The following is a 12269-nucleotide window of genomic DNA, read 5'->3' on the forward strand; positions in this document are numbered from 1 at the left end:
TCGCAAAGATATGTTGTAACAAACGGTATGAAAATCTCCAGAGCTTTCTTAGCAATAACAGGGTACGTTACCATTTGTTGACACCAAAACGTTGAAAGCGTTGTTGTTCTGAAGAGTTGCTGTTGAACCTGGCTCTGCTGAATTTCAATGATTTCATCGAGGTATTCATCATTGACATCTGTTGTCTCAACACTAAACGTGAATGGCTGTCTCACCCATGCTGGATATGACTCTCTTGTAGGTAAGTATCCGTCGAGAGACTTTGCAAGCTCATCTAAGTGCGTGGCAATTGCTTGCTTCAGTTCCGCGGGTACAGAAATGTCTCCGATTCCAGATACATCTTTGATCTTACTTACACAGTCGTCCAGCAGGGGAAAGTTTGCGAAGTTATCGTTCTCTGTTCGTCGTTTCCATAACGGTAGCTTTTTTTGAAAAGCCTTCAGGTTTTCCTCCGCTTCGATGATGTTGACTCCACCGCCCTGCATCTTTTGATTGAGATGATTGAGAGCTGCGAAGATATCAGCCATGTACGCTAAAATGAGAATGAACTCAGAATTTTTGAAGCAATCTGCATGACAATGTTGGTGCTCTTGCAAAAACAGGGCTAATTCCACACGCACGGCAAAAACACGATTCAGCACCTGTCCCCGGGATAACCACCGAACGTTAGAATGGTACAGAAGTACCTCAAATTCAGAGCCCATTTCTTTACACAGCTCACTGAAGATGCGGTGCCTCAGAGCACTAGTTCGCACATAGTTCACGCATTCCACTACAATTTTTAATACTTCTGCCAGTTTTGGAGGCAAGGTTTTTGTTGCCAACGCATGCCTGTGCAGAATACAATGCGTAACAATGATGTGTGGTGCATCGGCTTTCACTAGCGCACCAAAACCAGACTTTCTTCCCAGCATGACTGGAGCTCCGTCCGAACAAACTGCAGAAACCATATCCCACGAAAGATTGTTGTCTTTGAAGAAGTCATCCACAAGTTTCTTCACATCGGCTGCCTTAGTTGTTGTTGTAAGAGGCTTACAAAATAAAAAATCTTCCTTTATCACGTCGTCTTTCACATAGAGCACGAATACAGCAAGCTGGGTTAGATTGGAAACGTCTGTGGTCTCGTCGAGTTGAAGGCTGAATTTTGCCGGGCTTGAAATCAGATCTGCAACTACTTGAGCCAAGATGTCTTTGCTCATGTCCTCTATTCTGTCGCTGATGGTGTCATTTGAAAGAGGAATTTGGGATAACTTAACTTCAGCCTCTTTTCCCAGCATGATATTCGCCATCTTCAACACAGCTGGTTTTATGAGTGTTTCACCAATGGTGTGTGGTTTGCCCTGCTTTGCGATCAGGTAAGCAACTTCGTACGATGCTGTGAGGATCGGTTTGTTGATGGGTACAAAGCCGAGAACAGGCAGAGTAGCCTTTTCATCGAATCTGGCTCTCTTCACCTTGAATTCAGCGAGCGTTGTGTTCTTGTATTTTCCATCTCCATGCAGCTGAAGGAAGTGTTCTCTTAGTTTTGCCGGTGCTAGACTAGAATTGCTCAACTTGGTAGTGCAAATCATGCAGTTAGGACGCTGACTCCCATCACGTTCCGTTATACATGTGAATCCATATTGTACATATTCGTCCGACCACTTTCTTTTTTTGCTCGACATAGTAAGTATGAAGGGATTAAAATATTAAGAAAGAAATCACAAGACGTACCATCACGACAGTCACAAGTTGACTACTGAGCGCACCAAATTCCCTGCAGCACAGATAGGCCAAGCGATGTAGCGTGATCACCTGCAGCCAATGATGGCCAAGCGGGGCGTGTCATCACGAATCATATGAGTCGGATGTGTGTCTTGACCTCCGCCGAACCCCTGAGACTGACTCACCGAACCCCTGGGGTTCGATCGAACCCAGGTTAAGAACCACTGGGCTAGCATTAGTTGTTGATGTGCATAACTGGGGGAGAGAGAGCCTACCTTTTCATGGTTGTTTGATCAATAGGACTGTTAAGTTCTCAAATGTAAGAGTACTCCTGTGGTATTTATGCATTTGCAGAAATCCATGTGTTCTAATGATCTAAAGTCGAGTTGTTGCTACTGCCTGTAAACACACAGTCCAGTTGAAAGATTGGCTATGGTGAACCAGTCTTCGTAGACTCCGGTCTGGTACGTGACAGATGTTTTTAATCGGTTTTATTTACTGCAGTGTCTATTAATTCTCAAAATGCCCGGCCGCTTCCCCACTCTATATTGCTATAGAATTTTCACAAATGCCTTAGTCTACTTAATTCCCAAACATTCTATGTATTCCCAAACATTCAATATCTAAATGACCATATCTAAGTGCTCGCTTGTCAGAAAATGTTTTTAAAAATGTAATATTCTTCCTGGGGGTGTATATGAACATATTTTAATACGATTTTATGTCGCTTAAATGCTGTCAGTTCCATTTTAAGTACTATAGCTAGAGACTTGAAACCAATGTGGTGGCCTTAGCCACAAAAATACTTAATTTATGCTGATTGAAAATACTGTATTCTCATATGCATTGGATTATGTAGCTGTATTACTAAAGTGTAAATTCAGTGTTTAAGAAGACTGTATCTGAGTATAATTCATGTTGTTTCTGAGATGATCGCTGTATGTTGTCTTTAAGCCCCAGAGCTCACCAGTTGAACAGGGAGTTTTGGCCCAGTGTCATGAAGTAGATCTGGCTGCAGCCCCCAGACTGCACCGTGGCAAAGAACACCTTCACACAGAAAATAGATCAATCAGTACAAAAAAATGACAATTTACAGTATAATATTCAACACCTACAACACTATGAACAACATACGTTCACATCTACCAGAGCCCAGTGATATGGGGGGAAGAGGGTGTCATGTGAGCTTTGCCCAAGGTGTGTTTTGGTGATATCAGGATGTTGTTGTACCTTGTCATTCCTCTCACAAAGAAACTTTAGTTTCTGGGCCTTCTTGTGCATGAAGACTCCCTCCAGGTTGCCTGTGTTAGCTGACCTCAGCTCGATGGCTTTGTCTCCCCAGCCCATCACCTGGTTGGACTGCAGGTAGGCTGTGGAGATACACACATAAACCACCAGGGATTTATGGAACTCTATTCCCTTTATAGTGTATTACATTTGACCAGGGCCCATAGGGTAATAGTGCACTGTACAATATGTGGAATGGGGTACCATTTGGGAAGCACACACTAAGGCTTTTAGACCCTCCAAGGCTTTCTGCCTCTCTCAATGAGTGCCATGTAAATCAATCTTGAGATGAAAATCAATAGGCACACTTTTCCCACTCTCCTCTTTTGAGCTGTTCTACAGTGCCTTCAGGAAGTATTCACAAACACATTTTATTGTGTTAAAGTCTGAATTGAAAATGGATTCACTTTTTTGGACACTGGCCTACACACAATACCCTATAATGTCAAAGTGGGATTATAATTTTTTTGGACAATTTTATAAATTAATTAAGTCAATAAGTATTATGGCAAGCCTAAATAAGTTCAGGAGTAAAAATGTGCTTAACAAGTCACATAATTAGTTGCATGGACTAACTCTGTGTGGAATAATACGGGTTAACGTGATTTTTTTATGATTACCCCATCTCTGTAAACCAAACGTACAATTATCTGTAAGGTCCCTCAGTCGAGCGGTAAATTTCAAACGCAGATTCAACTACAAAGACCAGGGAGGTGTTCCAATGCCTCACAAAGAAGGGCACCTATTGGTAGATGGGTAAAAAAGCAGACATTGAATATTCCTTTGAGCATGGTGAAGTTATTAATTACACATTGGATGGTGTATCAATACACCCAGTCACTACAACAATACAGGCGTTTTTCCAAACTCAGTTGCCGGTATCATGACACAAGGCGAGACCCAAATGCAGACACAGGAGGCAGATGGTTGGAGTCTTACAATATTTATTAATCCAATAGGGAGAAGGCAAGAGAATGGTCATGGACAGGCAAAAGGGTCAAAACCAGTTCAGAGTTCAAAAGGTACCAAAGGGCAGGCAGAATCAAGGTCAGGGCAGGCAGGCGGGAAAGTAGTCCAGAGTCAGGCAGGGGTCAAAACCAGGAGGACTATCAAAAAGAGAATAGCAAAAGTAGTGGCGCAGTGGTCTAAGGCACTGCATCGCAGTGCTAGTTGTGCCACTAGAGATTCTGGGTTCGACTCCAGGCTCTGTCGCAGCCTGCCGCAACTGGGAGATCCATGGGGCAGTGCACAATTGGCCCATTGTCGTCCGGGTTAGGGGAGGGTTTGGCCGGCAGGGATGTCCTTGTTCCATTGCGCACTAGTGCCTCCTGTGGCGGGCTGGGCGCAGTGCACACTGACACGGTCGCCAGGTGTACGGTGTTAACTCTGACATATTGGTGCGGCTGGCTTCCGGGTTAAGTGGGCATTGTGTCAAGAAGCAGTGCTGCTTGGTTGGGTTGTGCTTCAGAGGACGCACGGCTCTCGACCTTCGCCTCTCCCGAGTCCGTACGGGAGTTACAGCGATGAGACAAGACTGTAACTATCAATTGGATACCATGAAATTGGGGAGAAAAAATAAATAAAAATATTTCAAAACATGAACCCTGTTTGCAATTAATCACTGAAGTAAAACTGCAAAAAATGTGGCAAAGAAATTAACTTAATGTCCTGAATAAAAAAAGTGTTATGTTTGGGGAAAATCCAACACAACACATCACTGAGTACCGTTTTTCATATTTTCAAGCATGGTGGTGGCTGCATCATGTTATGGGTATGTTTGTCATCGGCAAGGACTAGGGAGTTTTTTTAGGCTAAAAAGAAACGTAATAGAGAACAGCACAGGCAAAATCCTAGAGGAAAACCTGGTTCAGTCTGCTTTCCAACAGACACTGGGAGACAAATTCACCTTTCAGCAGGACAATAACCAAAAACACACTGGAGTTGCTTACCAAAACGACATTGAATGTTCCCGAGTGGCCGAGTAACAGTTTTGACTTAAATCTGCTTGAAAATCTTTGGCAAGACTTGAAAATGGCTGTCTAGCAATGATCAAATCGAAATCAAATCACATGCGCCGAATACAACAGGTGAAGACCTTACAGTGAAAGCTTACTTACAAGCCCTTAATCAACAATGCAGTTTTAAGGAAAATACAGTGAGGGAAAAAAGTATTTGATCCCCTGCTGATTTTGTACGTTTGCCCACTGACAAAGAAATGATCAGTCTATAATTTTAATGGTAGGTTTATTTGAACAGTGAGAGACAGAATAACAACAAAAAATCCAGAAAAACGCATGTCAAAAATGTTATAAATTGATATGCATTTTAATGAGGGAAATAAGTATTTGACCCCCTCTCAATCAGAAAGATTTCTGGCTCCCAGGTGTCTTTTATACAGGTAACGAGCTGAGATTAGGAGAACACTCTTAAAGGGAGTGTCCACAGAAGCAATCAATCAATCAGATTCCAAATTCTCCACCATGGCCAAGACCAAAGAGCTCTCCAAGGATGTCAGGAATAAGATTGTAGACCTACACAAGGCTGGAATGGGCTACAAGACCATCGCCAAGCAGCTTGGTGAGAAGGTGACAACAGTTGGTGCGATTATTCGCAAATGGAAGAAACACAAAAGAACTGTCAATCTCCCTCGGCCTAGGGCTCCATGCAAGATCTCACCTTGTGGAGTTGCAGTGATCATGAGAATGGTGAGGAATCAGCCCATAACTACACGGGAGGATCTTGTCAATGATCTCAAGGCAGCTGGGACAATAGTCACCAAGAAAACAATTGGTAACACACTACGCCGTGAAGGACTGAAATCCTGCAGCGCCCGCAAGGTCCCCCCCTTCTCAAGAAAGCACATATACATGCCCGTCTGAAGTTTGCCAATGAACATCTGAATGATTCAGAGGACAACTGGGTGAATGTGTTGTGGTCAGATGAGACCAAAATGGAGCTCTTTGGCATTAACTCAACTCGCCGTGTTTGGAGGAGGAGGAATGCTGCCCATGACCCCAAGAACACCATCCCCACCGTCAAACATGGAGGTGGAAACATTATGCTTTGGGGGTGTTTTTCTGCTAAGGGGACAGGACAACTTCACTGCATCAAAGGGACGATGGACGGGGCCATGTACCGTCAAATCTTGGGTGAAAACCTCCTTCCCTCAGCCAGGGCATTGAAAATGGGTCGTGGATGGGTATTCCAGCATGACAATGACCCAAAACCCACGGCCAAGGCAACAAAGGAGTGGCTCAAGAAGAAGCACATTAAGGGCCTGGAGTGGCCTAGCCAGTCTCCAGACCTTAATCCCATAGAAAATCTGTGGAGGGAGCTGAAGGTTCGAGTTGCCAAATGTCAGCCTCAAAACCTTAATGACTTGGAGAAGATCTGCAAAGAGGAGTGGGACAAAATCCCTCCTGAGATGTGTGTAAACCTGGTGGCCAACTACAAGAAACGTCTGACCTCTGTGATTGCCAACAAGGGTTTTGCCACCAAGTACTAAGTCATGTTTTGCAGAGGGGTCAAATACTTATTTCCCTCATTAAAATGCAAATCAATTTATAACATTTTTGACATACGTTTTTCTGGATTATTTTGTTATTCTGTCTTTCACTGTTCAAATAAACCTACCATTAAAATTATAGACTGATCATTTCTTTGTCAGTGGGCAAACGTACAAAATCAGCAGGGGAACAAATACTTTTTTCCCTCACTGTACCTAAAGAAAATTTGAAATAAAAGTAACAAATAATTAAAGAGCAGCAGAAAAATAACAATAGCGAGGCCATATACAGGGGGTACAGGTACAGAGTCAATGTGCGGGGGCACTGGTTAATTGAGGTAATATATACAGTTGAAGTCGGAAGTTTACCTACACCGTAGCCAAATACATTTAAACTCAGTTTTTCATAATTCCTGACATTTAATCCTAGTAAAAATTCCCTGTTTTAGGTCAGTTAGGATCACCACTTTATTTTAAGAATGTGAAATGTCAGAATAATAGTAGAGAGAATTATATATTTCAGATTTTATTTCTTTCATCACATTCCCAGTGGGTCAGAAGTTTACATACACTTAATTAGTATTTGGTAGCATTGCCTTTAAATTGTTTAACTTGGGTCAAACATTTCGGGTAGCCTTCCACAAGCTTCCCACAATAAGTTAGGTGAATTTTGGCCCATTCCTCCTGACAGAGCTGGTGTAACAGAGTCAGGTTTGTAGGCCTCCTTGCTCTCATGCTTTTTCAGTTCTGCCCACACATTTTCTATTGGATTGAGGTCAGGGCTTTGTGATGGCCACTTCAATACCTTGACTTTGATGCCCTTCAGCCATTTTGCCACAACTTTGGAAGTATGCTTGGGGTCATTGTTCGTTTGGAAGACCCATTTGCAACCAAGCTTTAACTTCCTGACTGATGTCTTGAGATGTTGCGTTGATGTTGATGGTCATTATGGACAAAAGTTATATTTTTGTTTCATCAGACCAGAGGACATTTCTCCAAAAAGTACGATCATTGTCCCCATGTGCAGTTGCCAACCTTAGTCTGGTTTTTAATGGTGGTTTTGGAGCAGTGGTTTCTTCCTTGCTGAGCGGCCTTTCAGGTTATGTCGATATAGGACTCGTTTTACTGTGGATATAGATACTTTTGTACCTGTTTCCTCCAGAATCTTCACAAGGTCCTTTGCTGTTGTTCTGTGATTGATTTGCACTTTACGCACCAAAGTACGTTCATCTCTAGGAGACAGAACGCGTCTCCTTCCTGAGAGGTATGAGGGCTGGATGGTCCCATGGTGTTTATACTTGAGCACTATTGTTTGTACAGATGAACGTGGTACCTTCAGGCATTTGGAAATTGCTCCCAAGGATGAACCAGACTTGTGGAGGTCTACAATTTTTTTTCTGAAGTCCTGGCTGATTTCTTTTGATTTTCCCATGATGTCAAGCAGAGGCATTGAGTTTGAAGGTAAGCCTTGAAATACATTCACAGGTACACCTCCAATTGACTCAAATGATGTCAATTATCCTATCAGAAGCCTCTAAAGCCATGACAACATTTTCTGGAATTTTCAAAGCTGTTTAAAGGCAGGGTCAACTTAGTGTATGTAAACTTCTGACCCACTGGAATTGTGATACAGTGAATTATAAGTGAAATAATCTGTCAAAGAGAACAGCCTATGACTAGGGTGGGTGGAGTCTTTGACAATTTTTAGGGCCTTCATCTGACACCGCCTGGTATGGAGTTCCTGGATGGCAGGAAGCTTGGCCCCAATGATGTACTGGGCCGTATGCACTACACTCTGTAGTGCCTTGCGGTCGGAGGCCGAGTAGTTGTCATACCGGGCAGTGATGTAACCCATGAGGATGCTTTCGATGGTGCAGCTGTAGAACTTTTTGAGGATCTGAGGACCCATGCCAAATCTTTTCAGTCTCCTGAGGGGGTATAGGTTTTGTCGTGTCCTCTTAACGACTGTCTTGTTGTGCTTGGACCATGTTAGTTTGTTGGTGAGGTGGACGCCAAGGTACTTGAAGCTCTCAACCTGCTCCACTACAGTCCCGTCGATGAGAATGGGGGCGTGCTCGGTCCTTCTTTTCCTGTAGTCCACAATAATTTCCTTTGTCTTGAATTATCAACAACCAACTTGACAGGGCTTGAAGAATTTAAAAAAGAATGCAAATATTGTACAATCCAGGTGTGTAAAGCTCTTAAAGACGTAACCAGAAAGACTCAAATCTGTAATCACTGAGAAGGTGATTCTAACATGTATTGACTCAGTGGTGTGAATGCATATGTAAATTAGATATTTCTGCATTTCATTCTCAATATATTTGTAAAACAATTTTAAAACAAGTTTTCACTTTGTCATTATGCGGCACTGTGTGTACAGTCGTGGCCAAAAGTTATTATAATGACACAATTATTAATTTTCACAAAGTCTGCTGCCTCAGTTTGTATGATAGCAATTTGCATATAATCCAGAATGTTATGAAGAGTGATCCGATGAATTCCAAAGTCCCTCTTTGTCATGCAAATGAACTGAATCCCCCAAAAACATTTACACTGCATTTCAGCCCTGCCACAAAAGGACCAGCTGACATGTCAGTGATTCTCTCATTAACACAGGTGTGAGTGTCGATGAGGACTAGGCTGGAGATCACTCTGCCATGCTGATTGAGTTTGAATAACAGACTGGAAGCTTCAAAAGGAGGGTGGTGCTTGGAATCATTGTTCTTCCTCTGTCAACCATGGTTACCTGCAAGGAAACACGTGCCGTCATCATTGCTTTGCACAAAAAGGGCTTCACAGGCAAGGATATTGCTGCCAGTAAGATTGCACCTAAATCAACCATTTATCGGATCATCAAGAACTTCAAGGAGAGCGGTTCAATTGTTGTGAAGAAGGCTTCAGGGCACCCAAGAATGTCCAGCAAGAGCCAGGACCGTCTCCCAAAGTTGATTCAGCTGCGGGATAGGGCACCACCAGTACAGAGCTTGCTCAGGAATGGCAGCAGGCAGCTGTTGGTGCATCTGCACACACAGTGAGGCGAAGATTTTTGGAGGATGGCCTGGTGTCAAGAAGGGCAGCAAAGAAGCCACTTCTCTCCAGGAAAAACATCAGGGACAGACTGATATTCTGTAAAGGTTACAGGGATTGGACTGCTGAGGACTGGGGTAAAGTCATTTTCTCTGATGAATTCCCTTTCTGATTGTTTGGGGCATCCGGGAAAAAGCTTGTCCGGAGAAGACAAGGTGAGCGCTACCATCAGTCCTGTGTCACGTCAACAGTAAAGCATCCTGAGACCATTCATGTGTGGGGTTCCTTCTCAGCCAAGGGAGTGGGCTCACTCACAATTTTGCCTAAGAACACAGCCATGAATAAAGAATGGTACCAACACATCCTCCGAGAGCAACTTCTCCCAACCATCCAGGAACAGTTTGGTGACGAACAATGCCTTTTCCAGCATGATGGAGCTCCTTGCCATAAGGCAAAAGTGATAACTAAGTGGCTCGGGGAAACAAAACATCGATATTTTGGGTCCATGGCCAGGAAACTCCTTAATCCCATTGAGAACTTGTGGTCAATCCTCAAGAGGCGGGTGGACAAACAAAAACCCACAAACTCCAAGCCTTGATTATGCAAGAATGGGCTGCCATCAGTCAGGATGTGGCCCAGTTAATTGACAGCATGCCAGGGCGGATTGCAGAGGTCTTGAAAAAGAAGGGTCAACACTGCAAATATTGACTCTTTGCATCAACTTCATGTAATTGTCAATAAAAGCCTTTGACACATGAAATGCTTGTAATTATACTTCTACTCCATAGTAACAACTGACAAAAATATCTAAAGACACTGAAGCAGCAAACTTTGTGGAAATGAATATTTGTGGAAATGAATATTTGTGTCATTCTCAAAACTTTTGGCCACGACTGTAGATGGGTAATAATTCAGGCGGTAATACAAAAAAACGTGGAATAAGACAAGGGGAATACTTTCTGAAGGTACTGTATATACTCTGGTCTGGGCTGAGTTTACTTATACTCTATGAACTCTGTTCTGGGCTGAGTTTATTTACAGTACCAGTCAAAAGTTTGGACACACCTACTCGTTCAAGGGTTTTTATTTTATTTTTCTACATTGTAGAATAATAGTGAAGACATCAAAACTGTGAAATAACACATATGGAATCATGTAGTAACCAAAAAAAGTGTTAAACAAATCAAAATATATTTTATATTTGAGATTCTTTAAAGTAGCCACCCTTTGCCTTGATGACAGCTTTGCACAGTCTTGGCACTCTCTCAACCAGCTTCATGAGGAATGCTTTTCCAACAGTCAAGAAGGAGTTCCCACATATGCTGAGCACTCGTTGGCTGCTTTTCCTTCACTCTGCGGTCCAACTCATCCCAAACCATCTCAATTGGGTTGAGGTCGGCTGATTGTGGAGGCCAGGTCATCTGATGCAGCACCTGATGCAGCAACTCTCCTTTGGTCAAATAGCCCTTACACAGCCTGGAGGTGTATTGTCCTGTTGAAAAAACAAATGATAGTCCCACTAAGTGCAAACCAGATGGGATGGCGTATCACTGCAGAATGCTGTGGTAGCCATGCTGTTTGAGTGTGCCTTGAATTCTAAATAAACCACTGACAGTGTCACCAGCAAAGCACCCCCACACCATCACACCTCCTCCTCCATACTTCACGGTGGGAACCACACATGCGGAGATCATCTGTTCACCTACTCTGCGTCTCACAAAGACACGGCGGTTGGAACCAAAAATCTAAAATTTGGATTCATCAGACCAAAGGGCAGATTTCCACTGATCTAATGTCCATTGCTCGTTGTTTCTTGGCCCAAGCAAGTCTCTTCTTCTTATTGGTGTCATTTAGTAGTGGTTTCTTTGCAGCAATTCGACCATGAAGGCCTGATTCACGCAGTCTCTTTGTGAGACTGCCTGCGTAGACTCCGGTCTTGGACGTGACAGAAGTTTGTATTTGGTTTTATTTGCTGCAGTGTTTATTCATTGTCAAAATGCCTGGCCGCTTTCCCACTCTATATTGCTATAGAATTTTTACAAATGCCTTAGTATACGTCATTCCCAAACATTCTATGTATTCCCAAACATTCCATATCTCAGTGCTTGCTGGTCAGATATTTTTTTTAAGTGTCATTCTTCCTGTTACTAGATGTGTCTGTTACTTGAACTCTGTGAAGCATTTATTTGGGCTGCAATCTGAGGTGCAGTTAACTCTAATGAACTTATTCTCTGCAGCAGAGGTAACTCTGGGTCTTCCTTTCCTGTGGTGGTCCTCATGAGAGCCAGTTTCATCATAGCGCTTGATGGTTTTTGCGACTGCACTTGAAAAAACGTTTAAAGTTCTTGAACTTTTCCGCATTGACTGACTTTCATGTCTTAAAGTAATGATGGACTGTCGTTTGTCTTTGCTTATTTGAGCTGTTCTTGCCATATTATGGACTTGGTCTTTTACCAAATAGGGACATCTTCTGTATCCCACCCCTACCTTGTCACAACACAACTGATTGGCTCAAACGCATTAATAAGGAAAGAAATTCCACAAATTAACTTTTAACAAGGCACACCTGTTAATTGAAATGCATTCCAGGTGACAACCTCATGAAGCTGGTTGAGAGAATGCCAAGAGTGTGCAAAGCTGTCATAAAGGGAAAGGGTGGCTACTTTGAAGAATCTCAAATATAAATATATTTTGATTTGTTAAACACTTACTACATGATTCCATATGTGTTATTTAATAGTTT

The 12269-nt window shown here is 42.8% G+C and overlaps 1 protein-coding gene across 1 annotated transcript in view; it reads right to left on the reverse strand.

Moving 5' to 3' along the window:
* Positions 1-2050: 2050 nt before the first annotated feature.
* The window catches only part of LOC120062552 (mitogen-activated protein kinase kinase kinase kinase 4-like), a 33947-nt gene continuing 23728 nt past the window's right edge, over positions 2051-12269 (reverse strand). The window contains exons 10-11 of the mRNA XM_039012608.1: positions 2935-3074; positions 2051-2751 (exon numbers count right to left, since the gene is read on the reverse strand). Of these exons, the coding sequence (XP_038868536.1) occupies positions 2668-2751; positions 2935-3074 (224 nt within the window). The 3' untranslated portion in view covers positions 2051-2667. The remainder of the gene's footprint in view (positions 2752-2934; positions 3075-12269) is intronic.

The sequence above is a fragment of the Salvelinus namaycush genome, chromosome 17 (genome assembly GCF_016432855.1).
Source record: "Salvelinus namaycush isolate Seneca chromosome 17, SaNama_1.0, whole genome shotgun sequence".
NCBI lineage: Eukaryota > Metazoa > Chordata > Actinopteri > Salmoniformes > Salmonidae > Salvelinus > Salvelinus namaycush.